Here is a 27,795-nt window from a genome sequence, read left to right as displayed (position 1 = left end):
AAAGGAACCCAAAACACAGAAGTAATAGGTTTAGGGTAGAAAAATTAGAATAAAAGAAGTCAGGATGGAGAAAAAGTTTATCATAAATGCACAAAATGCAAATGTAATGGCATCTAGAAATATAAATTGAGGTCAAGTTTCTAAATTGTGATCAGTCACAAGGTGTAGATCTGTGACCCCAGGGAGAGTTAGCTTTAGAGATCCCTTATCCAGAATCCAATTCTATATCTTTGTGGGTTATTTTTATCTCTTTCTTCTATTCACCAGCCCTTACCAGAATACAATGACATCTCTTAGAGATAGAAGCTACCAGCAATGTAGCTTTCTACATTTCCAAAAGGCCAACATACGATATTCCTGACTAGTGGTAATTTCTTGTTTTTCCTTGAGTCATTTTATTATAGGACTCTGAAAATAATAGCTATCAAAATAGACAAGATGTCATAAATGAAGAATTTTTGGTTCTGATTAAAAAATCAGAATAGGAAATGATGTGATATAAAGGAAAAAAATACAGCTTTGCCTTCCCCTCCCTGGCAAGTCAAATGCCCAGTTATCAAAGAACACAAGAAAATATTCCATACATGAGCAGAACTGTTTCTAAATAAAATGTCTAGAATGTAAATGCTGCATCAGTTCCCAATTAAGCATTCTGTAAATAAAGCCTCCTTCATCTCCTGTTTTCATTGGAAACTTCCATCACCAGATAGTGAATGGAGTGAAAAGGTGGAGCCACCCAGTGGCTAACGTAGTTAACCGCAGCAATAGTGCATTTCACGGAGCATTTTGTCCGTTTCCTGTTTTACAAATGAGTGTATTTCCTCTTGAAAATATGACACTAAGTATCTCTAAGAAAATTTAATAACGTAATAGTAAAGATGAAGTTCATAACTTGAATATCACTCCTAAATTAAGTCTTTGTCTAAAAGATTGAAGAATCTGTGAACAAGCAATTTAAAAAAATAGAGTAAAAGAAAAATATCATCCAATCCTGCCAAAATTAGTTTTTTTTAAACTATAGTTTTTAAAAACATCAAGTAGGTTTCTTTTTTTCAGTATCAATTTTCATTTCAGAAAATAGTCTTTAAAGAGATTAAAACTTAAAATATGGAGTTACCTTAACACTTGAAAATGTCTACTTCCACCCCAATTGTCAATAAACAAAATACATTAATATTTCAAAATATAAGGGCTTGTGAAGAGAACCGATCATCCTTGTAAAATGTATATTTTATTAAAAAAATAAAGAGATCAAAACTGAGATAATGCCAACAGGGATTTCTGCTGACTCAAGGATGAGATTTTAAAAATTAAAAATAATTTTTTTCATATCAAAATAGTAAAGTTCATTTAGAAAAATTAGAAAATATAAGTAAGCAAAAAGAAATAAAACCCTCACCAAAATTCCAATTCCACTATTTTTTTTTGATTTTTACTTTATTTTTTTATACAGCAGGTTCTTATTAGTTATCCATTTTATACATATTAGTGTATACATGTCAATCCCAATCTCCCAATTCATCACAGCACCCCCCCCCCCCCCCCCCACCTGCCACTTTCCCCCCTTGGTGTCCGTACGTTTGTTCTCTACATCTGTGTCTCTATTTCTGTCCTGCATACTGGTTCATCTGTACCATTTTTCTAGGTTCCACACATATGTGTTAATATATGATATTTTTCTCTTTCTGATTTACATCACTCTGTATCACAGTCTCCCGATCCATCCAGGTCTCTACAAATGACCCAATTTCGTTCCTTTTTATGGCTGAGTAATATTCCATTGTATATATGTACCACATCTTCTTTATCCATTTGTCTGTCGATGGCCATTTAGGTTGCTTCCATGACCTGGCTATTGTAAATAGTGCTACAATGAACATTGGGGTGCATGTGTCTTTTTGAATTATGGTTTTCTCTGGGTATATGCCCAGTAGTGAGATTGCTGGGTCATATGGTAATTCTACTCTTAGTTTTTTAAGGAACCTCCATACTATTCTCCATAGTGGCTGTATCAATTTACATTCCCACCAGCAGTGCAAGAGGGTTCCCTTTTCTCCACACCCTCTCCAGCATTTGTTGTTTGTAGATTTTCTGATGATGCCCATTCTAACTGGTGTGAGGTGATACCTCACTGTAGTTTTGGTTTGCATTTCTCTAATAATTAGTGATGTTGAGCAGCTTTTCATGTGCTTCTTGGCCATCTGTATGTCTTCTTTGGAGAAATGCCTATTTAGGTCTTCTGCCCATTTTTGGATTGGGTTGTTTTTTTAATATTGAGCTGCATGAGCTGTTTATATATATTGGAGATTAATCCTTTGTCCGTTGATTAGTTTGCAAATATTTTCTCCTATTCTAAGGGTTGTCCTTTCGTCTTGTTTGTAGTTTCCTTTGCTTTGCAAAAGCTTTGAAGTTTCACTAGGTCCCATTTGTTTATTTTTGTTTTTATTTCCACTACTCTAGGAGGTGGATCAAAAAAGATCTTGCTGTGATTTATGTCAAAGAGTGTTCTTCCTATGTTTTCCCCTAAGAGTTTTATAGTGTCCGGTCTTCCATTTAGTTCTTGAATCCATTTTGAGTATATTTTTGTGTATGGTGTTAGGAAGTGTTCTAATTTCATTCTTTTACATGTAGCTGTCCAGTTTTCCCAGCACCACTTATTGAAGAGACTGTCTTTTCTCCATTGTATATCCTTGCCTCCTTTGTCATAGATTAGTTGACCATAGGTGCATGGGTTTATCTCTGGGCTTTCTATCCTGTTCCATTGATCTAAATTTCTGTTTTTGTGCCAGTACCATACTGCCTTGATTATGGTAGCTTTGTAGTATACTCTGAAGTCAGGGAGCCTGATTCCTCCAGCTGTTTTTTCCCCTCAAGACTGCTTTGGCTATTTGGGGTCTTTTGTTTCTCCATACAAATTTTAAGATATTTTATTCTAGTTCTTTAAAAAATGCCATTGGTAATTTGATAGGGATTGCATTGAATCTGTAGATTGCTTTGGGTAGTAGAGTCATTTTCACAATATTGATTCTTCCAATCCAAGAACATGGTATATCTCTCCATCTGTTTGCATCATCTTCAATTTCTTTCATCAGTGTCTTATAGCTTCCTGAATACAGGTCTTTTGTCTTCCTAGGTAGGTTTATTCCTAGATATTTTCTTGTTTTTGTTGCAATAGTAAATGGGAGTGTTTCCTTAATTTCTCTTTCAGATTTTTTATCATTAGTGTATAGGAATGCAAGAGATTTCTGTGCATTAATTTTGTATCCTGCAACTTTACCAAATTCATTGATTAGCTCTAGTAGTTTTCTGGTGTCATCCTTAGGATTCTCTATGTATAGTATCATGTCATCTGCAAAGACTGACAGTTTAACTTCTTCTTTTCCAATTTGGATTCCTTTGATTTCTTTTTCTTAACTTATTGCCATGGCTAGGACTTTCAAAACTATGTTGAGTAATAGTGGTGAGAGTGGACATCCTTGTCTTTTTCCTGATCTTAGAGAAAAGGCTTTCCGTTTTTCACCATTGAGAATGATGTTGGCTGTGGGTTGGTCGTATATGGCCTTTATTATGTTGAGGTAGGTTCCCTCTATGCCCACTTTATGGAGAGTTTTTATCATAAATGGGTGTTGAATTTTGTCAAAAGTTTTTTCCACATCTATTGAGATGATCATATGGTTTTTCTTCTTCACTTTGTTAATATGGTGTATTACATTGATTGATTTGCATATATAGAAGAATCCTTGCATCCCTGGGATAAATCTCGCTTGATCATGGTGTATGATCTTTTTCATGTGTTGTTGGATTCTGTTCGCTAGTATTTTGTTGAGGATTTTTGAATCTATATGCATCAGTGATATTGGTGTGTAATTTTCTTTTTTTGTAGTATCTTTGTCTGGTTTTGGTATCAGGGTGATGATGGCCTCATAGAATGAGTTTGGGAGTGTTCCTTCCTCTGCAATTTTTTGGAAGAGTTTGAGAAGGATGGGTGTTAGCTCGTCTCTAAATGTTTGATAGAATTCACCTGTGAAGCCATCTGGTCCTGGACTTTTGTTTGTTGCAAGATTTTTAATCACAGTTTCAGTTTCATTACTTGTGATTGGTTTGTTCATATTTTCTATTTCTTCCTGGTTCAGTCTTGGAAGATTATACCTTTCTAAGAATTTGTCCATTTCTTCCAGGTTGTCCATTTTATTGTCATAGAGTTGCTTGTAGTAGTGTCTCAGGATGCTTTGTATTTCTGCGGTGTCTGTTGTAACTTCTCCTTTTTCATTTCTAATTTTATTGATTTGAGTCCTCTCTTTCTTGATGGTTTGTCTAATGGTTGTCTAATGGTTTACCAATTTTGTTTATCTTGTCTAATGGTTTACCAATTTTGTTTATCTTCTCAAAGAACCAGCTTCTAGTTTTATTGATCTTTGCTATTGTTTTCTTTGTTTCTATTTCACTTATTTCTGCTCTGATCTTTATGATTTCTTTCCTTCTACTAACTTTGGGTTTTGTTTGTTCTTCTTTCTCTAGTTCCTTTAGGTGTAAGGTTAGTTTGTTTGAGATTTTTCTTTTCTTGACGTAGGCTTGTACTGCTATAAACTTCCCTTTTAGAACTGCTTTTGCTGCATCCCATAGGTTTTGAATCGTTGTGTTTTCATTGTCATTTGTCTGTAGGTATTTTTTGATTTCCTCTTTGATTTCTTCAGTGATCTCTTGGTTATTTAGTAACGTATTGTTTGGCCTCCATGTGTTTGTGTTTTTTTACGGTTTTTCCCTGTAATTCATTTCTCATCTCATAGTGTTGTGGTCAGAAAAGATGCTTGATATGATTTAAATTTTCTTAAATTTACTGAGGCTTGATTTGTGACCCAATATGTGATCTCTCCTGGAGAATGTTCCATGCGCACTTGAGAAGAAAGTGTAATCTGCTGTTTTTGGATGGAATGTGCTATAAATATCAATTAAATCTAACTGGTCTATTGTGTTATTTAAAGCTTGTGTTTCCTTAGTAATTTTCTGTTTGGATGATCTCTCCATTGTTGTAAGTGAGGTGTTAAAGTCCCCCACTATTATTGTGTTACTGTCAATTTCCTCTTTTATAGCTGTTAGTATTTGCCTTATGTATTGAGGTGCTCCTATGTTGGGTGCATATATATTTATAATTGTTATATCTTCTTCTTGGATGATCCGTTGATCACTATGTAGTGTCCTTCCTTGTTTCTTGTGACATTTTTTATTTTAAAGTCTATTTTATCTGATATGTGTATTGCTACTCCAGTTTTCTTTTGATTTCCATTTGCATGGAATATCTTTTTCCATCCCCTCACTTTCAGTTTGTATGTGTCCCTAGGTCTGAGGTGGGCCCCTTGTAGACAGCATAAATATGGGTCCTGTTTTTGTATCCATTCATCGAGCCTGTGTCTTTTGGTTGGAGCATTTAATCCACTCATATTTAAGGTAATTATTGATATGTATGTTCCTGTTACCATTTTCTTAATTGTTATGGGTTTGTTTTTGTAGGTCGTTTTCTTCTCTTGTGTTTCCCACTTGGAGAAGTTCCTTTAGCTTTTGTTGTAGAGCTGGTTTGGTGGTGCTGAATTTTCTTAGCTTTTACTTGTCTGTAAGGCTTTTGACTTCTCCATCAAATCTGCATGAGATCCTTGCCGGGTAGAGTAATCTTGGTTGTAGGTTCTTACCTTTCATCAGTTTAAATATGTCATGCCACTCCCTTCTGGCTTGTAGAGTTTCTGCTGAGAAATCAGCTGTTAATCTTATGGGAGTTCCCTTGTATGTTATTTTTCAGTTTTCCCTTGCTGTTTTCATAATTTTTTTGTCTTTAATTTTTGACAATTTGATTACTATGTGTCTCGGTGTGTTTCTCCTTGGGTTTATCCTGTATGGGACTCTCTGTGCTTCCTGGACTTGGGTGGCTATTTCCTTTCCCATATTAGGGTAGTTTTCAACTATAATCTCTTCAAATATTTTCTTGGGTCCTTTCTCTCTCTCTTCTCCTTCTGGGACCCCTATAATGTGAATGTTGTTATGTTTAATGTTGTTTCAGAGGTCTCTTAGGCTATCTTCATTTCTTTTCATTCTTTTTTCTTTATTCTGTTCCACGGCAGTGAATTCAACCATTCTGTGTTCCAGGTCACTTATCCATTCTTCTGCCTCAGTTATTCTGCTATTGATTCCTTCTAGTGTATTTTTCATTTCAGTTATTGCATTGTTCATCTGTTTGTTTGTTCTTTAATTCTTCCAGGTCTTTGTTAAACATTTCTTGCACCTTCTCAGTCTTCGCCTCCATTCTTTTTTTGAGGTCCTGGATCATCTTCACTATCATTATTCTGATTTCTTTTTCTGGAAGGTTGCCTATCTCCACTTCATTTAGTTGTTTTTCTGGGGTTTTATCTTGTTCCTTCATCTGGTACATAGCCCTCTGCCTTTTCATCTTGTCTATCTTTCTGTGAATGTGGTTTTTGTTCCACAGGCTGCAGGATTGTGGTTCTTCTTGCTTCTGCTGTCTGCCCTCTGGTGGATGAGGCTATCTAAGAGGCTTGAGCAAGTTTCCTCCAATTCCACTATTAATACTTTGGTTGGGACTTCCCTGGTGGGAAGCCCTGAACATAGTTTTTGCAATTTGCTTTTCACCTTATGTATGAACAACTTCTATTTCAGTACTTATTTATCTATACATACTTTTCAAAAAGCTGCATAGTGTTCCAATGTATGTCTATACTATGCTTCATTTAACCAAACCTTCACTATCAGATTTTTAGTTTTCATTTTTTACTGTTATATACAATGAGCTAAAATCATTCCTATATCTTGTTTAAATTTGGGGGAAACTATTTAAAGTGCATAACTGAGTAGGTATATTTTGCAACAGTTCTGAAATTGTGCAATATACTTACATGAATACTTTAACAGTTATAAACTACAGTGTATCCACCACCCTCCAAATCAAGAAATAAAACATTACTGGCCCCCCAGAATACATCCTCATCCCTTCCCAATTACAGTCCTCTTTTAAGATTTTGACATGCATTATCAAATCGTCCCTTTCCCACAGGTGTCCTTCTGAGAGAAGGATCATGAAATAACTGAAATCTGTTGGTTCATGGACTTAATAACAAAATATCAAATTGAATTACATCAAATGACACGTTGGCAGTAGTAAAATTGTACCTTTTATTCCTAGACAGTAGTTTAAAATATAATTTAGTTTTGAATTTCAGTTCTCTGTGACTGATATTTCACACAGTTGTAGGCATTTTGGCCTATACTGCCATGTAAGGGAAGCCTCATCTGCCCAAGTAGGTGTCCAACACAAGTGAGACACTGTGTCTCATTAGTACAGGAATGGGTTGTTTTCTCAGTTTCTTGTCCTTTTCTTTGAGTTGATCATCTCAGTGTCAGATCGATACTGTGCTGGACTTTGATGCAGGTTTAAGAGGAAAGGGGGGAAAAAGGAGGAAAGGGGCCTGAGAGCCAAACGCAGTACAGCCTACTTTTATTGGTATGGGACTTGGTTCTCCAAACTATGAATGTATTGTCCAACTGACCCTTGAACAAGGTGGGAGGGTGGTTTAGGGTGTAGCCCCCCCGCCCATCCCTGGAGTGGAAAATCCATGTATAACTTTACAATTGGTCCTCAGTAACTGCACTTCCGCACCCTTGGATTCAACCAACCAGGGATCGGGGATCATGTATTATTGTAGTGTGCAGTTACTGAAAAAAATCCACGTGTGAGTGCACCTGCAGTCCAAACCCACGTTGTTCAAGGGTCAACTGTCTATAGATATGTGACGTATGTGTATGTGTGTATGTATATGTCATATACTCAGAATTGATTTCCCATCATTAGCCTGTATACATCAATTAAAAAGGATATTAGTCTTTTTTTTTTTTTTTTTTTGGGTACGTGGGCCTCTCACTGTTGTGGCCTCTCCCGTTGCAGAGCATAGGCTCCAGACGCGCAGGCTCAGCGGCCATGGCTCATGGGCCCAGCCGCTCTGCGGCATGTGGGATCTTCCCGGACCGGGGCATGAACCTGTGTCCCCTGCATTGGCAGGTGGACTCTCAACCACTGCACCACCAGGGAAGCCCTAGTCTTTTTTCTATAGAAAAAATCATCTGATTGGCAATAAGGGCTGGCTTTGGTAATTAAATTAAGTAACAGATATGTGCCGTGAAATAACTGAGTGAAATCTGTAGCTCTGAGATTTTCATGAAATTATATTTTAAGCATATGGTAATGGCAAAGGCATATTGAAATTAACAAATTTAAAATTTCCCTCCCTGAGTCTAGTAGATTAAATAAGTTGCTTCCAAGTAAAAGAAAAAGAGGTATAATTAATAATTGATATTTTGGTATAGGCTTGGGAACCCTGGACATTAAGAGAGTGAATGACACTAACAACTGGGTAGCTAAAAGTGACATAAAAATTGTATTTGAAAATGCCAGTATTTAAAATGCCAGGAATATCATTTCATAACTATTTAAACTCAGAATGAAAACCCTTAGATGTTAACTTAAAAATGCATGACAGGGTTCATAGTTTAAAAAATTATTTTGGAGGTATAAGGACAATTTTTGATGACCATTATTTTAGGTCCTAAGACCAACTTGCAGCCAAGTGAAAAGGAGGTTTTTATGTGATTTGGCCTTTCAGGTAAGAAGGTGATGCCTTCTTCTTTCTCCTCCTCCTTCCTCTTTCTTCTGTTCTCCTCCCCCTCCCTTTCTTCTCCTCCTCCTCCTCTTCCTCCTTCTTATCCTTCATCATCATCAACATCATCAAACGACTATCACTTATTAAGGGCTTAGGGCTTCCCTGGTGGCGCAGTGGTTGACAGTCCGCCTGCTGATGCAGGGGACACGGGTTTGTGCCCCGGTCCGGGAAGATCCCACATGCCGCGGAGCGACTGGGCCTGTGAGCCATGGCCGCTGAGCCTGCGCGTCCAGAGCCTGTGCTCCGCAGCGGGAGAGGCCACAGCGGTGAGAGGCCCGCGTATCGCAAAAAAAAAAAAAAAAAGGTCAATATAAGGGCTTACTCTGTGCCAGGCACTGAACTAAGCAGTCTGTATGCATTATTTATTTATTTTTAATCCTCACAGCACCCCATGAGGTAGAAATTACTATCCCCATTTTATAGTCAAGGTACTAAGACTCCAGGTAATAAATGACAGAGCCACTTTTGAGCAAAGGTTGGGCTGATTCCAGAGCCTATGCTCTTGACCACTTTTGTCTGCTTTGTTAAATAGTGGGGTTTGGGCAAAAGCCTCACGGTAATAAAGAGCATGCACTGGCTAGCCTTGTCTTCTACATGTGTATTTCCTCTGGGGATCTAGCTGAATGGACAGGATTCAAGTTAGTGATCCTGGGTTCTATTCATCTCTTACATTCTTTTCACTAAAGATATTACTAGCAATCTAAAGGGGGAAAAATGAATTCCTAGTAGAAGGGGAGTATTTGAAGGTGCTCAAGTGTCCCCCTTCCCCTTCAAATTCTACCTTTCTTAGTCTTGTATGATTGTCCTCGATTAAAAACTAACCAACTCTATGGAGGAAAGTAATTTGAGTCCTGGGTCTTAATTTGATTTTTTTGGATTCTTTTCAACTCCTGTTAACTGAAAGTAGGTTTTGATAGAAAACAGATTAGCGAGAACATTAGGTCGCTGGACAGTGGTGGTAGGTCTGGGAGAAAGGAGAAGGATGCAGAAAGGGGAGATAAGGGAGCAAGAAAGTAAAACTTCTTACTTCACAATCTTAAAGAGGGGCAAGTCTACGTTTACATTTATAGATATGAAGAAGTTTAGAAACAATATAAGAAATGGATATGTTGGTTTTGTCTGCCAATAGCCCCTCTAAGCCCCTCACCTCTTTCCAAGTCCATGGTTCTAGTAGGGCTGCCAGTCATGGTGCCTTGCCCTCCACCTCCCCACACCCCTAGGGTCAGTATTTGACCAAGATGGGCCAATCTGAGTACAGTATTACGTCTTCACGGACAAAATGATTAATAGGCATTAGAGTCAAGCAAGGGTAATCAGAATCCTTCAATGAGATCTGATATATGGAAGCCATAGTCTTAAATAACTAGGCTTGAGATCTCCAGTGCCCATTTTCCTACTATGAAGAAAGCCCAACAAGGAATGATACCCATAATATCATTGGGAAATAAATGAAGAATGGGAAAGAAAACTCCTGAATCCAGCCATGCCTTTTTGATGGTTAGCTGATTATCACTTGCAACAAAATAAACTAAATGACATATTTTCAGCATATTTTAAAATGTTTGATGACATAATATATTAACAGCTGGACTAAAGCAAGTTAAAATAAATAATGCCAAATATTTAAATTTATTTTCAGTTGATTTAAAATATAATGGACAATGTATATCAAGAGTTCAGATCCTTTGACTTAGTATATTTCAAGTATAAGGGCTAAGCAAACCAAGATGTTTATAGAAGCATTATTTTTAAAAATAAAAAAACTGAACTCACATATCTAAGACTTGAGAAATGGTTAAATAAAATTATGGCATGTTGATATAGTATTTCATTTTGAAACTTCAGCATTGATAAATACGACTATGTAGAAATAAAAAATAACCAAATAGAAATAAAAAGAATTTATAAAAACACTTTTACGTGAAAAAAGGAATTTCTAAAATTGTGTGTGCATACTATTATAACATTATAAAACTATATACATATGAATTTCATTATAAATATGCATACAGATATAATGAAAATCAGAAGAAATAAAAAATAATGATAGTTGCTAACTTAGGATGGTTAGGCTATACAAATTAGACTAGAATTTCTTATGAAGTTAAAAATGTTTTAAATAAAAGAAAATCATAGCTGATAAAAAAATCCTATGAAATAATAAGAAAAATGGTTTCTATTGATAATAAGTCAAAATGAGACCCCCTATCCAAAATGGAGGTTTATAAATGAATTTTGAAACAAAAAAACAAAAATACAAAAAAAACCCTGGAGAAGCAATACATAAATGGTGGGGAGCAAAGAAGACCATCTCTCACATGAATCTGAGAAAAAGTATTAATTTATGCTGAGCTTTCTTTTCCTTCTTTAAGCTTATTTTCTTTCATAGGTTTCTTGGCATCCTCACAAATGCAGGTTGCTATAAGGAGAGTGCCTCAAATATTTCCCTTCCTGAAGTGTTACTCTATAAGCTGCAATTTGGGGTGAGAGTGAATAAGAGTGAATAAAAATGGTTGTGTTAACAAAGAATAACTTTCATAGACACAAAATAAAAAGCTGCAAGTGTATAATAATTATAGGAGATTCTAGTCACATGTGCAATAAAATATAATAGATTAAAATACTGAGTTTGGCAGAGGAGTTAGCAGGAAAATGCATGTGGTACAGCTAATCATTAAATGTCAGAGGAAAGTATATAAGAGATAAGAATTAGGTACAATGCTGAAATTCCTGTGTTTTTTTTTTCTCTGCTTTTCTGCGTAGTTAACGAGCAAGTTTATAGTTAATCAGGGATGTTGCTTTTGGCTACCTGAGATTCCTAGCAGATGTCTGAAGAGGGATGTCCCCCCATCACTTCTGAACTTCGTCCCTGTGACGCTTTTGCTGACCTCATGGTATTCCTCAATTTGGCCCAGATTTCTGTCCTGTAGTTTTCCCACTCTACTGTCTGCTATTGCATACATGAAAGAGGACATAGATGGTTACCCCAAATCCTACAGGTACGGAAGTTAGAAGTGGTGTTAAACACAGACAAATAGGAAATGCCATAAAATTCAGAGGCTTTCGTATCAACAGCTCTATCAATTATTAACTGAGTCACCTTGGGCAAATTACTTACCTCATTTACCTTCTCTGTAAAATGAGTATTATCATTTAGTCAATAATATTCATTGTTATTAAGAAAAAGGGATTGTCCTGGGCAAAAGTGATAAAAAATTTGTTTAAGGTATGATATCTAGCCTCAGGGAGCTCACAGACTTATCAAAAGATAATTATCACATGGTAAATGAAATAGATTTCACATAGAAGTACAGACAAAACATCTAAGGATGGGGCAGGGAAAGTTTGCAAGTGAGGGCTCAGGGTTTATCTTGAAGGGATTCAAAGAGATCACTACATAAACACACCTAGCACACTCCACATCTGTAATAAGTACTCGATTAATGTTAAATTGCTTTGTCTTCATTCTGGAATGATCTTAGTTACAAATTCTTGCAACAGAGCTGAGCATTTTGCACTGGGCAACATCAAAGTTGTGAAACATAAATTCCTTCAGGGAGATAAAATCCTGCATTCTTTAAGAATGAGTGTTACAAAGACTATACTCAAGAAGCTGTCCTATTACTCTCTAAAGCCTGGAATTTAACAAATTTTCTTAGTCAAAGCTAGTTTGCTGTTTCAAAGATTCAGCCTAGTTTACAAACCCTAGGGAGTCACGACACAAAGAACGAAACTAAGAAGACAAGATTTTTCTCAAGAACTTTGGCCTTTTCTATTGACCAGTTATGAAACTACTTAATTGTTATGCATGTTTTTGGCAATATTTTTCGAGATAAGATAAAAGTACAAAACCTTTGAAATGTGAAATACTTTGAATGAATGAAGTGGGTTTCTAGTGCACGGTATTTGAAGCACTTGACTTAGTTGTCATTCCCTTTCCTTAACCCATGTCAGTTAAATCAATCAATTATCCTGCTGATCCCAGATCTGGCCTCAGAATCTTAACACAACTAATTAGGAAGCCACCACCAACATAAAGAAATTGCTGCAGTTACTGGAAGCGAAATGGGAGGGATGGTGGACAGTGTAATAAAAAAGGATGAGGCTTGTCCTTAAGAATGGCACAGTGAAAAGTAGGCCTTAAGAAGGGGGAGGTAGACATGCATGCCTGGTAGTGTGAGGTCCATCTTATCTCCTAGACCTAGACCTCATAGCTAGACCTCTCTGAACTTACAGTGTCGGCTGGGCTTGTGGAAAGGCAGTGGATTGGTTTTAATGAGCATATAATCTGGGGGAAATGTGAGAAAAAGTTGGAAAAAGCTGAGGAAAGGAAGAGTCAAGTCAAATTACTGTTTGCCTCTTGCAAATTGCCCCCAGTCCACTTCGATACAGCAGATCCCTCACTTTCCTCTTCTGCTTTTGGCTGAGACATAAACTGGCTGGGTTGCAGAAGGGCCTGGGATACTGCCCTTACTCTATTTTGTCCTACAGTCATTTGTGGGCTTGTCTTATTTTCTCCTAAGTTGGAAACCCCTTGAAGGCAAGTATATCTTACTATTCTTTGTGTCCTCTATTATAGTGAGTAGCACAAATATTATTATTGTAAATGGTGAACATTAAGTATTGTTGCAGTTGAACTAAGAACTGACATTCCTCTGCATATAATGGTCTCTGATCCAAAGGATATATTGCATCCTATGAAACAGATTCTCATCCTCTCAGGGTGCTGTCTTCCAAATGGCACTATAACTAGGGAGTTTATCTCAGTGGCAGCATCCCCTTTAGTCATGCCTGGTCTACAAATGAGAGCAACACAGAGCTTTACAAGGATGTGGGAGCTCCCCTCACTCATGTATTTCTCAATGCCTTAGTGAAGTGAGTGTCTTCTGGGCCTTCTCATGGAACGTTGAAGGGGACAGGTAGGTGTGCAGGTAACACACAATACATTTAACATACCTATTTCCCTATGCCCTTGGATTCCTTTATCTACATGATGTAGATAGCTCTGGTATCTCAGCTATATTAAATGTAGGCCATGGTTGAGTCCAAGTTTCAGTCGACCAATCAATCGTGAGAGCTACCTTCAGCTTCCTGAACTAACACATCAAGCCTGGAATCTACTAAGTGCACTATATCCATTAATTTGGCTCAATCTAGTGCTGTATTTCACCCTCTGAGGTCTAACACTCTTAGATTATACTTCCTATTTCTGCTGATATAGATTAGTAAAGTCTTGTAATTATCTTGGTGTGTAAGCGATTTCTTCCTGGGTCACTGTGTGTACCTGTCACCATGGAGAATGCTGAGATTTAACCCTAGTTTTAGGTCTAGGGGCAGTAGTGGGTGGTTATAGTGTGTCTTGTGGAGAATAAATATTCCGTTTTAAGGCATCTTCCCTGGTGAGGTTATCACAGAGTTTTTAAGCAAAGGAAGGCTAGTTTCCAGAGGGCAAACTTCTTTCTTTAATAGAGGTAGCTTGGAGTGACTTGTAGTTTCAAGATGATTAGCTTCATCTGTGTTCAAGCAGCTGTCCCCATTCCAATTTTCAGGATCCCATTCTTTCTCATTCAATGCTTTAACTTTTATGTAAAAAATGAAAAAAAAATTAGCCATTTTATTTTAGTAATAATGATGATGATAATAATGTTAAAAAATGCAGGCTGCATCCTACGTTGGGTTTCCCTTTTTCTTTCTTGGTACACTTTTTCTTTTTGCCTAGTACACTTTGTTTTTTTCTGTAACCCTGGTCTTTCTTCTCTGCCCATTCTTTTCTGTTTCTTCCTTTTAAAAATGTTTAAAGGTTACACTCCATTTTTCAAAGGTTACACTCCATTTACAGTTATTACAAAATATTGGTTACATTCCCCATGTTGTATAATACATCCTTGTAGCCAATCTTATACCCAATAGTTTGTACCTCTCACTCCCCCACCTGTATACCACTAGCCCCCGCCACTGATAACCGCTAGTTTGTCGTGTGAAAAATTTGATGGAACTGCGAATACAACTATTGCTACAATTCAGCAATCCATATAATAAAATTTTGTGCTTGATTTTTGACAATATCACCCCTGTGTCTGAAAGAACTAAAAGATTCTTTTATAGTTATCATGGAAGCTTTCTGGTCTTAGACTGTGGCTTGAGCTGAGAGTTGAAAGAAACGAGCTTGTGATTTCCTTTCTATAAGTGCTAAAGGACACTCAGAAGACTCTATGCCATACTATTGTCCTTAGAGACATCTTAACTGCCATAATGGTCAAGTGCAGCATCGAGCTGGGCAATCTCTTGCTTCAGCTGACATGTCATCACGATCAACCACAGATGACAGTTTGCTTACTTTAATGCCCTCATCTCACTTCTCAATGGGGAGGAACCCAGCCAAAGGGCATGACCAAGGCAATCCTCAAATTCTTTGTGTGTTTCTCTCCTGGGATCACTACTGATACCAATTCTGTATCAGTTAGGGTCCAATCAAGAGACAGAAATCAAACAATATTTTGAACATGGAAGGTTAAAGAATTACCATTTATAACAAGGAATTGGAGTGATAAGGAGATGGATAGCAAAGAACTAAGAAAATGCTAAAGAATATAGGAAAATCAGATATAGTGATCATCTACTGCCCTAAGGGCTGAGATAGACCCTCCTTGAAGAAGTCCAGTGACTGTGGCTCATTTGATGTCAGAGAAGTTTGCTGAGGGAGAAAAGCTGGCTAAGGGGTGTGAGGGGAAGCTATTCATGAACAGTGTTGTACTGGTGGTACTCCATGTGAAGCCATTTGATGGGGTTCCAGGGAAAGATGCTCATGGGTGTTGCCTGCAAAGTTGCCTGTTCACGGGAGGTGCTACACACTGCTGGCCACTGGGCACTGCTGGAACTGAGAGCTGCAGAAGCCACACGTGCTGTAAGAGCCTGCCTAAGGGAGCACACTACACTACACAGGTAGAGAATTCTATTCTTCCTCTAGTGTCCCTCCAGTGCTCTTTACTGACAAAGCTTAATATCATGAAAGCTGGAAAAGGAGAAGTATTGATATTTACAGGGTTTATTTCTAGTATCAAAAAGCAGGCAATGAACAGTGTTTTGGGGCCCTTGAGGCAGTAACTTGGTAAATGGCTCAAAAACCCATTTCCTTTAACTGGAAAAACCTTACAATGAGGACTAAATTTTGTTGCTGCTCTGAAAGGCATTACAAATGGCCCCTTCAAGAAGCTGATAAAGGGCTCCCTGGTGGCGCAGTGGTTAAGAACCCGCCTGCCAATGCAGGGGACTCGGGTTCAAGCCCTGGTCCAGAAAGTTCCCACATGTCATGGAGCAACTAAGCCCATGCACCACAACTACTGAGCCTGCGCTCTAGAGCCCACGAGCCACAACTACTGAAGCCCGTGCACCTAGAGCCCATGCTCCGCAACAAGAGAAGCCACCGCAATGAGAAGCCCGTGCACCGCAACGAAGAGTAGCCCCAGCTCGCTGCAACTAGAGAAAGCCCGCGCACAGCAACGAAGACCCAACACAGCCAAAAATAAATAAATAAATAAATAATAGCTGATAAAAACCATGGACTCTCCCTCCAGATAAATGCACAGTCCTATAGATAATTCAGGGTATGTCTCTGGACCCAGATTAAGAACCCCTGAGTTAGGCCCATGACTACTCTCCATGTTCAATTTAGTGATTATTCTTACCTTTATTTGAATGTAGTGTTGCAAATTTAATATTCCCAAACTCAGCTAAACTATATTTACTTTTAGCAAAAAAGATAAACATTTATAAACATTTGAGAAATATAGCCAATAGAGTTAGATAGTTCTAATTTTGGGGGGAGGAACTTGGTGAAACATCTCTGGGAAGAGAGGCTAAATGCCAGAGGAAGGGCATGCAGTTGTGAACCAACTGCAAGGTTACTATTGGGATTTGGACTTGGATAGCTGCATACAGAAGGAACAGGGTATCCATTATGACCTGCTATGCTTTGGTAAGGTACATTATGGTGACTGGCCTCCAGTATGACAGGAGGTCCTTACCTCCTAGTATTCATGCTCATACTACTCTCCTCCTACAATGACTCAGGGCTGGCCTATGTGACCAAATAGCGCACCATGTAGGTGACAATGTAAGATTTCAGAAACTAAGTCACGAAAGGCACTGCTGCTTCAGCCTTGGTCTCTAGGATTCCCTCATTCTGGGGGAATCCAGCTGTCTGGTTGTAAGGACATTCAAAAGCAGTCCTGTGGAGGGACCCACATGGGGAGGAACAGAGACTTCACACCAACAACCAGTCCAACTTGCCAGCCTTAGGAGTAAGCCATCTTGGAAGTAGATCCTCCAGTTCCAATCAAGCCTTCTGACAACCAAATGCCAGCTGAAATCCTGACTGCAATTTCAAGAGAGACTCAAAACCAGAACCAACAGCAAAGACGCTCCCAAAATTCTGACCCAGTTTTAGGGGCAATTTGTTTTGCAGCAATAAATAACTAATACATATATTTAGGTCAAAATTCTTTAGAGGATGAAAAATATAAGGGATTTCCCCTTCCCCCCCTTCCTCTGGTCACCTAAAGGAGGTCAGTGAGATGCTATTTGCTACAATTTTCTCCAAGTGTTATGATAAATAAGTCAGTGGATTAACTCATCAGAGAAATTAGACTTCTGTCTTACCCAAATGGTCGCTCTAAGAACTGACTAGATACATAGTTTCTGAAAAGCAGGAAATCCAACTGCTAAACTACCTTATGAAGATTTATATTAATACAGAAATAGAAATATAGACGTGTCCTTATGAAGACTATTCTAGGGAAATCATGTGTCGAAATGCTCATTATGGTCACCATAATTGAGGAGGGCTATGCAAAGTAGTGTGTTCAAAGGTGAGTCACTGTTTTGAGTGATCTGGAAACTATTCTTAAGGATGGTTGAAGAATCTGGGGATGTTTAGTTTGGATAAGATGTAGACAGCATTTAACCATTTGAAGGGCAGACGTGGAATAAAAGCAAACATATTTTGAATTAATCAAGAGGAGAAAAGTGGCCTAATGACAAATTATAGCAATGCAGATTTTAATTCACTTATAATAACCATGGCTGTTTAACAATAGGTCATGCTGTAGTGAAAACTATGGTGCTCCCTTTCCCTGGAAGAGTTTAAGCCAAAGTTGGCTGATTGCCTTTCAGAGATGTCCTAAGAGTGATTCCGGCAGTACTTGGAAAGCTGATCTAGATGACCTCTAAGATGTTGTTCCTGAAAGTCTTTTCCTCCTGAATGTGTCTTGTTATGAATATCTTTAAGTTCAGTGTAGTGGAAAGAGTGTGTATTACAGAGGAATCAGAATTCTATTTGGAAGTTACTAGCTGTGTGACTTGGGGCAAGACATTTAGCCTTTCTGAGCTTCACTGACCTCACTACCTCTCAGGGCTGTTCTGAAAATTCATTAAATGACACATCACTTAAATCATCTACTTGGCATTCAACGCATGTGTGGTTTTCTTCCTTCCATTTTCTACAATATGGTTTATAATCAAACATCTGGGACCAATTAAGATTTTGAAAGTCCAGTGTTGAAATGAGCTAATTTTCCTAGGCTTGAAATGTAGGATTTCACTTGTTTTTAAACAATAAATTTGATTGAGATTTGATTAGATGCTTTGTGGCACAGCATCTTAAAAAAAAAAGACAAGTTTGGTGTAAATAGAAATAGAAGGAATCAATCAGAAGCCAGATGGCTATCATCATCTTTGAAATTTGCAACTGCAAGATCATCACTTGACTAAAGTCTTTCTTCCCAAGAGAGTTATCATAAAAACAAAAACAAAAAAACCAAAACACTGAAAACTATATTATTCAACATCATAAAGTATTTTACCTTCCTGGAAGGTATTCCAAATTTTAGTAAGAAAGCTCAGTAATAAGCACTTTATTTTCTTTAAAATTTTAAAAGAAACTGGAATCTCACAGAAGGAGTCAATATAAGCTTTTCTAGCTGTCCTCCTTCCCAATTAAAAGAATTATAAGTAAATATCCCACAATTACTGGAAATCAGTTTTATTATTTACAAATAATTTTCTTTAAGTGTTTTACTTTGTCAACAAAGAAAGTTACTCCACTGGCAGAAATCACCCTGAATTACTGAACTAGCTACTAAAATTATGTGTATTGAATAGTTAATATTGTTAAAGTAGATTTGGCCTTAACATTCACAAATCCTTTATTATCTATTAGCATCCTCCCCTTAAGCATTCTCATTAGAGGCTGTCTTTAAGTAGCAAATGGTAACTGAGATGTGTAGTTGTTCTTTCACATTTCCCCTTCTTATGTGCAACACGGGCAAAGAACAAACAGCTCACAGCACCCTCTAAGTAACTGCTATCTTGCATCCCCTCCATGCTGTTTTTCCTACTCCAAATTCCAAGTTAAACACTATCAATAGTCTAGGGACTACCCTTTCATACATTTTTCTATAAACACATACACGTAACTTAACAAAAATGGGATCATATTTACATACTGTTTTTATTGTGGGCAAGTTCCACAGCATCAAAAGCATTTTTAGGTTGTTAATTCAGGTGGCTGTAAAGCAAAAAAAAAAAAAAAATCATTTCTGTCAGATACTCTATCATCTTTATACTCATATATTTCAAATTCTTGAATGTTCATTACATTTTAAAATGATTTTGTCCATGTTAGTGAACCTCTGATGAACTCTACTTTAAGTAGTGTCTATCCAGTGAAATGCACATTCTGTCAATATTAATATTTATTAATATATATCTCATTAATAATGTACATTTCAGAGCGCCAAGGGGGATGACCACATTACTCTAAGGGGTTCCTGGAAGTGTGAGTCACAGGCATAAGTGACAGGCTTGGGTGGTGGTGCTTGTGGCAGTTGCAGTTGGGGAGACTTCCTCCTGCCTTAAACAGGAATTGGACATAAAAGAATTCTTAGAGCAGATAGCTTGGGACTTATATGGTGGCACACTTATGCCATAAAGGATTCAGCCTCTTTCAATTGTTCTGTTCTGCCATCCTTGTAATACAGGCCTTTGTTCTCCTGTTTGTTGCTTCAGGACTGAGCTGTGGCTGCCCCACTGCCAGCATCACATTCCTCCAGTAAGAAAGACAGGTGTAGAGGGCAAGGATGAGCTCTGGTCTGCAGAACATGTTCATCTGAAAGCTCCCCTGGAAGCCCCAGTAGCAACTTCACCTTTCATCTTACGGGCTACAGCTGTGTCGAATGGCTGCTGCTAGATGTAAGGGAGCTAGAAAAAGTACTTGTAGCTAGAATTAAGTTAAGGTTCTATTAAGATGACTAGATAATAGGTAGAAAAAGGGTCTGCTACAGGAAATCCAAGTCATAGTAAACTGTTCTCATTTCATGACAAGAAATAAAGGAAACTTCACTCTTATTTTAGAAGAGCATTGAGAGGGTGTGGCTAAGATATGGTAGGTGTCCTATCACAAAGAAAGAGGTGAAGGAGGAGAGGGTGTAAGGGATCCTGGGGCACTAGCTGTTGAGAGGAAGAATTTCCTCTTGGTTTCTAACTTTCACTAACTCCTCTGCAGCTGAGAGGGGAAGAGATCAGGTCCCCAAAGCCCCCTACATTATGTGCTTGTATTCACCTATAAGTGGAAGCCTGGACCTGTGCAAATGCACATCTCAACTTACTGCACTGACTCCTAAACCTGTGCAGAAAATGGAGAGTAAGTCGGCTTTGGGCAATAGCCTGAAACTTCACGTTCCCACGAGTAAACCATAAACCAGAAAAATAACACTGCCAACCGTCTTCATCTCCCACTGTGGTCAACACACAGTAGGTGCTCAGTAAACAAACACTTGCCAACTTTTGAGGAGACGGAGAGGAAATACATGTTAATTAATATTTAGTTGAGAGACTGATATACGCCAGAACTGTACCAGATGGCTTGCCTACATAGCTCATTTAATCAACAGCACACAGTCAGGTGGCCATTACCGTCCCCATTTACAGAAGTAAACTGAGGCTCAGGAAGGTTAGCCAGGGTCACACGGAAAGTAGAGGTAGACTAAAAGCATTCTCCTTATGCAATGTACCCCCAGTCCCTCCTTCCCCAAAGCTCCAGGTACCGTGCTTTGCAGACAGTCGACACAAGAAATTATGGGCAGAAGTCTGATTGAGCATCAGCAAGGACACTAACTTTTGAAGAGACAGCTCTAAGGATGAGGAACACTTCCCAAGTCTTCCGGGTGTGGTCAAAACAGAATGTGCTAACGCCAGCGAAGCGAGTGGAGGCCCGAGTACCGCTGGGGAGGCAAGGCGGAGCGAATGGCCTGGCCTGGCGGCCTCGACACGCCCGACTGACTTCGAGGCGACACAGAACTCGGCACCGGCCGCCCTGGGCCGCCAGGGGCGGTCGGCGGCGGGACCTGGAGGGCAGCGCGCGGGGGCGAGCCGCCCCTGACGCACTTCCGCCCTGCGTTTTCCGGCTTAAAGGGGACCCGGACCTTCTTCACAACAACAACAACAAAACAGGCGCGCTCGCGGCCGGCGCCCCTATTCTAGTCCCCGCCCTCCTGCCACCTGTCGCCGTCTCGGCCGCGCCCCGCCTTGCGCTCCTGCTGCCCTGCCGGAGGGGTCAGGCGGAGAGCCCTTCGGCCAACTTCTCCCGCTGCCGCCGCGCCGCCTCGCGAGATCCAGGGCTGGGCCGTGGGCGCCGCCGCGGAGGACGCTCGGCCGTACTGTGTGACCGGTGGCCGTGCCCGGGGGAGGAGGGCGGCGGTGGCGGGCCCCGCAGCCATCTCTCAGGTAGCCCTGCCTGTCGCGGCTGGCCGCCCTGAGCGACCGGTCCCCTTCTCCAGCCCGCGTGGCGGGGCCGTCGCGTCGGGGCCTTGTTGCGTTTCAGCTTAGGGGTCGCAGCGGGGCGGGGCGGTGGCTCGGGCTGTCGCGCCCTCACCCCTCTCTACCTTCTCACCGCTTTCTCTCTCCCCTTGGCTTCCCTCTGCAGTCCGGAGCACGGCGGAGCCCGAACCTGGCGGGGAAAACTGCACCCCCGGCCGGGCCCCCAGACCCCGCCGCCGTCTCCGCCCCTGGCCATCATCCTCGGCACCGGCAATGGCCTTTGTATCGCCCGATGCACTTGTGACTGACTTGGACAAGGAATATTAAGAACCCATTCGCTTCCGTCCCCATCCCAGCCGCGCCGGCAGTAACCACCTCGGCTCATTTGGGCTTAACTGCTGCTCCTCTTGACTCTGTTCGACCTTGGAGGCACCATGGACCAAAATGGGATGGAGATTCCTGTGACCCTCATCATTAAAGCACCGAATCAGAAATACAGTGACCAGACTATTAGCTGCTTCTTGAACTGGACCGTGGGGAAACTAAAAACGCATCTGTCTAACGTGTACCCTAGCAAACCAGTAAGTGTCTAAAACCTGGGCGCAGCTGCTCTGGCCAGCGGATTTTCGTGTCATATACTCCCTTACTCCCTGCTTATCCCAACCCCTCTTGAGTCAAATAGGTCTCTTTGACTGCGAAGTATTTTGCGTTCCGAGGTTATGCGACTCTCTTGAGTGTCTGAACCATCATTAATATCTTCCTGATGAGGTCCAGTTAATTAGTAAGTGTAATTAGTAAGTGAAATATCAAGGCACATGAGAATTGGCAAGCATACAATAGGACCGTTTTCCTTGGACTCAAAGTCATCAACCTAAAATGGGAATGACAGGTGCATCCTTTAAAAAAAAGATAAACACTGCAATCCATATTCAAGCTTTTATTGCTTATTAGACTAAAATTCCTTTTTACTTTCAACATCTGGCCCAGAAATTTGCTTACTGCTGAAGAGCGAATTTTGAAATAAGTATGTGACCCCTATGAAAGTTATACTTTACACACTAGTATATATGTTTCAAGAAGCAAAGAGTTATACGTTTTAGATTCACTTTCTTCTGCCCCTTCCTCTCTCATTTTCCTCCTGTAGAGGACACAGAAATTTTCTTCATTTAGAGGAGAACAGTCCTTCCACACCCCCACCATTTGGTGCATCATTTTATTCCTTTCATATAGCCATTTGTAAATCACTGCAGCAGTGTTTTTCATTCTGAATCACATCTGGATATTGCAAAGATAATAAAATAGTACGGCTCTATCTGTCCCCAAAGTTAGATTTGAAAGTTATCAACACAGTTGATAACTAAGTCTTGGAATAATTTAGAAAAGTATAATGTGTGTAGTGTGTATGAAAGTTAGGCTTTCATGTTCTCCATTGTGTAAAAATTTCATTCCTGAATAAGTAGTTTTCAGTGATTACTAAACCTTTTTTTTTAATTAATGAAGAAGCTTGGATTTTTAGGGTGGGAAATATTTTTGGCATCTGGCAAATTTAAGCCAGCAGCAAGGATGTGTTGGAAGGCAACTGTGCTTTCTAGGTTTTACTTAACACTTGTTTTGTGCAAATAAGTAAGGAAGGCACTTGATCTATATTAAGGCAACTGTGCTTTCTAGGTTTTACTTAACACTTGTTTTATGCAAATAAGTAAGGAAGGCATTTGATCTATATTAAGATGTTAATGAATTAGGACTGTTTCAGTGTTACAGTATTAAGTTTAGTTAGGCATTTAGGCTTCTAGAATAGCTATAGAAATAGGGTGGTTATTGCAAAAACAGGTGGTTTAGAAAAACAACTCTTAGTTGGCATTAGCTATGTTTGTCAGTACTTTTTGATTACAGATATTTTTAGTAGGAGAAATAAAAACCCTGAAGTATTTCAGTACTTGGAACAAAATAGTTGGAACTCTCATTCAAATCTTTTCTTGAAAGGTAAGATTTACACAGGGGTAACAATTTCTCTTTAAAAATTTCTGCTTTACAGAAGATTTCCTATTGCATATGACTCATTTTACACATTTTTAAAGTAGAAAATAGCTTTTCAGGATAGGCAGAATTGAAAGCTTTAGACTTCCATAGTAGTGTTCATAACATAGCTATTCCTAAGTACATTATTGAGCATATATCTAAGTACTTAGTTATATGTTCAAGTGTATACTTATGTGAGGATCTTTTACATTATATGATTAAACCAAAAGGGACTTGGTTTGCACTGTGATAGAACAAGAGTTATCACTTTTCTGAAACTTTTTCTTTTTTAAAAAGTAAGAGAGGAGTGTGAACCCTATTTGTCTTACCTGCTCCTGGGATAAGCCTGTTTTTGGCAGGAGTTCTGCCATCTTAGCACTTATCTCAGTGGAGTGCTATCAGTGCCCATGTGGATCAGTCAGCTGCTGGAGGACAGATCAGTTGCAAACTTCTCTACACCCGGCCCTCCTAAGCTGCTTGCTTCTAGTACACACCAGAGGCACTTTTGGAAGGTATACCAAATAATATGCAGCCTATTAATTACCTAACCTTGTGGCAAACCTTTTTTCCTCTTCCAGCAAGTTTTCTCCAAGTGAATTGTAATATCTGAAGTTTATTTCTAGGTTAATGAAGGTGGGGATGGTGTACATGTGTTTCGTTTCTTTTCTTTCTTTTAAAAATAAATTTATTTATTTAATTTTTGGCTGCATTGGGTCTTCGTTGCTGTGTGAGGGCTTTCTCTAGTTGCGGCGAGCGGGGGCTACTGTTTGTTGCGGGGCGCAGGCTTCTCATTGCGGTGCCTTCTCTTGTTGCGGAGCACCGGCTCTAGGCGCACAGGCTTCAGTAGTTGTGGCTCGCGGGCTCTAGGGTGCCGGCTCAGTAGTTGTGGCGCACGGGCTTAGTTGCCCCGTGGCACGTGGGATCTTCCCAGGCTAGGGATCAAACCCATGTCCCCTGCATTGGCAGGCTGGTTCTTAACCACTGCGCCACCAGTGAAGCGCACATGTGTTTATTTTCATAGAACTTCACTGAAAACTTTGTAAGGTTATTCACACACTCACATTCTAGCTTTTTTTATCACTTAGAACTGATTTGAAGTATCACAGTTGTTTAACAGACCAACTGTTTACTGATACTCCAAAGCCATAGGTAGTCCTCAGCATAGGAATTGGAGTCCTTAAAGTTTACTTGTAAAGTTGTTATTTAGAACGGACAAATTTAACAATATAAGCAATATTATATTGTTGATTTAATATAAAGGAAGCTTAGATTCTTATGACCCCCCACAATGACTACTTAACATTGATTCTGTTTTTAAGTGTCTCAAGTGCTGTTTGGTGTTTAACAGATCATTTCTTATGCCTGATTCCTTGCGCATAAGAAAGGTGGAGGTGGGTGGACTTGGAAGCAGAGAAGGGTTTAGTGCCTGGTAGAAGCAAGTGTTCCCCAGCGTGAAGTAGAACAGTTTGTAGACACTGCTCTTATTGCATCTGATGGGTCAGGGGAGGTAGAGGGCCTTGATCCCTGTGGACGGTGGCTTCTAGGAAAATAAATGAGAGCTGCTGGAGGGAGAAGAATGGAGATTTGAAGTTGTTCTTTTAGGATCTCTACAAGGATAGGTCACATGCCTACATGCTGTTAATGGAATTCTGGCTAAACTCTGCAACAGTGTGTAAAATCTTAAGATTTTAGCTTTATGGTCAGATATTGACTTCATTTAATCACCATTTGCATAATCTCCATTTGCATGGAGATTTTAATAATTTCCATTTGCATGGATATTTTAAATTCAACCTCCCCTCCCCTCAATAAACCCACAACAAATATACCCCTCCTTCCAAAGCACACTTTCTTGGGCTTCATTTATTTATTTAATTAGGAATTTATTGACCTGGCATTTGAAGGTCTATGTATATACTAAGCAAAAAGGTGGTAAGAGTCCTTTGCTCTTAAAAAGCTCAGGTCTAGTGGGGGATACAGACATATAAGTAAATAACTACAATATTATGTACTAGTGTTATATAAGAGGGATATACTGAGTGCTGTAGGAGCACTGGAAGGGAATGGTCCACTCTGGAGTGAGGATAAGGGAATGTGTAGCTGTTTTAAGAAAAGATTCACAGGGACATTTTTCTTAAAGAGTTAATAAGTTTTAATCAGATAAGATCAGTTTCTTTTTCTTTTTTTTAACTGTTCTTTCACAGCTGTTGTTGCACTGATGATTCTAAATGCTTTATATTATTATAGTACTTAGCAGTATAGTACTATGTTAAAGGATTATAGCTCCATAATGGGCTAAAAGGGGAAAGTGTTTTCTAGTTAGGAAGCAAGGCAATTGCCACATTTACACAGAAGTTTACAAAGTCATTATTAAAAACCTCAGGTGTGAAACAGCTCTGGTGGAGTTTTGTTTAACTTTGAATGGTATTGATAATTGGTTTGGTACTTGGTTTAAGAACTGGGGAGTGCACCAGTTCATGTTGATAGTGTATATAATTGTGAATCATATTCTAATATGACATTTGTCATCACTTCATGACTTTAGGTTTTCAGTTCCTAAAATTGGCCTGTAGTGTGAAATAATTATTCTGAAATTCAGGTAATTACTGCTAGTGGGTGAAGATAACCTATCAAGAGGGCCACTTTTACTTGAGTAGTTTCAGACTTTGGTCTAGTTTAGACTTATTTACTAGGTATGTAAAAATCAAAATGGTTGAACTTAATGTTATCCAGTAGAATGGACTATCTTAGAGAAAACTTTATAAATAAGAAATAAAATAAAAAATAAGAACCTCTAAATCCAGTTAGGCACCTTTTTGATTATCTTGTTTCTTACTATTTGTTCTTATACACAAACAATAACTACGATGGACCTGACTCACCCTGAATTCAATTTTGAAGGCAAACCTTTCTGGGGCTTGTATCCTTTTGCTTCCCATTTTTGTCTTGAGGTCAAAATGACCGTTGAACATGTCCCTCAGTTCTGGATAGACCTCCTCTCTCTTGTCACCTTTTCAAATAGTGCCTTTGCTCTGAGATTTGTTAGAATTAAAGAAATAGGAATAGAACCAATTGCATAGATTCTATTCTGAGAATATAACATTCTATAACTAAATTGCCTACAGTTCAGATGGAAGTCTTACTTTCATTGTCAGTGGAAGTAGCTTTTATAATATAATTTGAGGTTTATATCTGTCTTATATTACCTTATTTAGGAAGGTCATTTTTTAAAAATTTGTAAAATATTGGCTATATTCCCTGTGTTGTACAATATACCCGTTATAACTTATTTTATACCTAATAGTTTGTACCTCTTAATCTTCTACTTGTTTATTACCCCTCCCCCTTCCATCTCTTCACTAATAACCACAGTTTGTTTTCTGTATCTGTGAGTCTGCTTCTTTTTTGTTATATTCACTAGTTTGTTTTATTTTTTAGATTCCACATATAAGTGATATCATACAGTATTTATCTCTGTCTGACTTACTTCACTTAGCATAAGTAAGCAGGTCAGTTTTAAAATTTGCTTGCTTAACCACCTCAGAACTGTTGACTTAAAGGGGCTATAATCCACACACACAAATAATTTTTGTTTTATAAGACTCTTGTCAAAGGTTGATGGAAAGTTAAAAGTTTTGAATGAGTGCTGACTGAAATTTGTTTTGTTTAACTCCTTGCCTTTTTCTAATGTGTTTTTTGGAAAATAACAGTACTGTGAAGGTAATGTTTTGTTTAATCATGCATCAGTGCTTTTAAAAATAGGATTTTTTTAGAACTTTCTCTCCTTTACATAATAATTTTGTTTTTAGCTGCGCTGCGCTGCTTGTGGGAACTTAGTTCCCCCACCAGGGATTGAACTCAGGTCCTCAACAGTGAGAGCATGGAGTCCTAACCACTGGACCACCAGGGAATTCCCACACATAATAGATATTGATTTGATGGTCTTAAATGCTTTTTTTTTTAAATCATTTTTTAAAAAAATTATTTATTTACTTTTGGCCATGTTGGGTCTTTGTTGCTGCGCACGGGCTTTCTCTAGTTGCGGCGAGCGGGGGCTACTCTTCATTGCGGTGCCTGGGCTTCTCACTGCAGTGGCTTCTCTTGTTGCGGAGCACGGACTCTAGGCGCACGGGTTTCAGTACTTGTGGCTCGCGGGCTCTAGAGCACAGGCTCAGTAGTTGTGGCTCGCGGGCTCTAGAGCACAGGCTCAGTAGTTGTGGCGCATGGACTTAGTTGCTCCGCGACA

The 27,795-nt window shown here is 39.1% G+C and overlaps 1 protein-coding gene and 1 long non-coding RNA gene across 3 annotated transcripts in view; one reads left to right on the top strand and one right to left on the bottom strand.

Moving 5' to 3' along the window:
* Positions 1–21,107, bottom strand: part of LOC114901246 — a 79,228-nt gene extending 58,121 nt beyond the window's left edge. The window contains exons 1-2 of the long non-coding RNA XR_003795085.1: positions 20,890–21,107; positions 19,220–19,281 (exon numbers count right to left, since the gene is read on the bottom strand). This is a non-coding gene — a long non-coding RNA (uncharacterized LOC114901246). The remainder of the gene's footprint in view (positions 1–19,219; positions 19,282–20,889) is intronic.
* Positions 21,108–21,292: 185 nt separating this feature from the next.
* Positions 21,293–27,795, top strand: part of HERPUD2 (HERPUD family member 2) — a 42,283-nt gene continuing 35,780 nt past the window's right edge. For both annotated transcript variants that reach the window (XM_029234191.1, XM_029234192.1), the window contains exons 1-2: positions 21,293–21,497; positions 21,697–22,111. In XM_029234191.1, coding sequence (XP_029090024.1) covers positions 21,965–22,111 — 147 coding nt within the window. In that variant the 5' untranslated portion in view covers positions 21,293–21,497; positions 21,697–21,964. The remainder of the gene's footprint in view (positions 21,498–21,696; positions 22,112–27,795) is intronic.

Source organism: Monodon monoceros, unplaced genomic scaffold, assembly GCF_005190385.1.
Source record: "Monodon monoceros isolate NGI ecotype Baffin Bay Population unplaced genomic scaffold, NGI_Narwhal_1 Super_Scaffold_2, whole genome shotgun sequence".
NCBI lineage: Eukaryota > Metazoa > Chordata > Mammalia > Artiodactyla > Monodontidae > Monodon > Monodon monoceros.
Note: the sequence above shows the minus strand (reverse complement) of the source record. Positions and strands in the feature narration are given on the sequence as shown.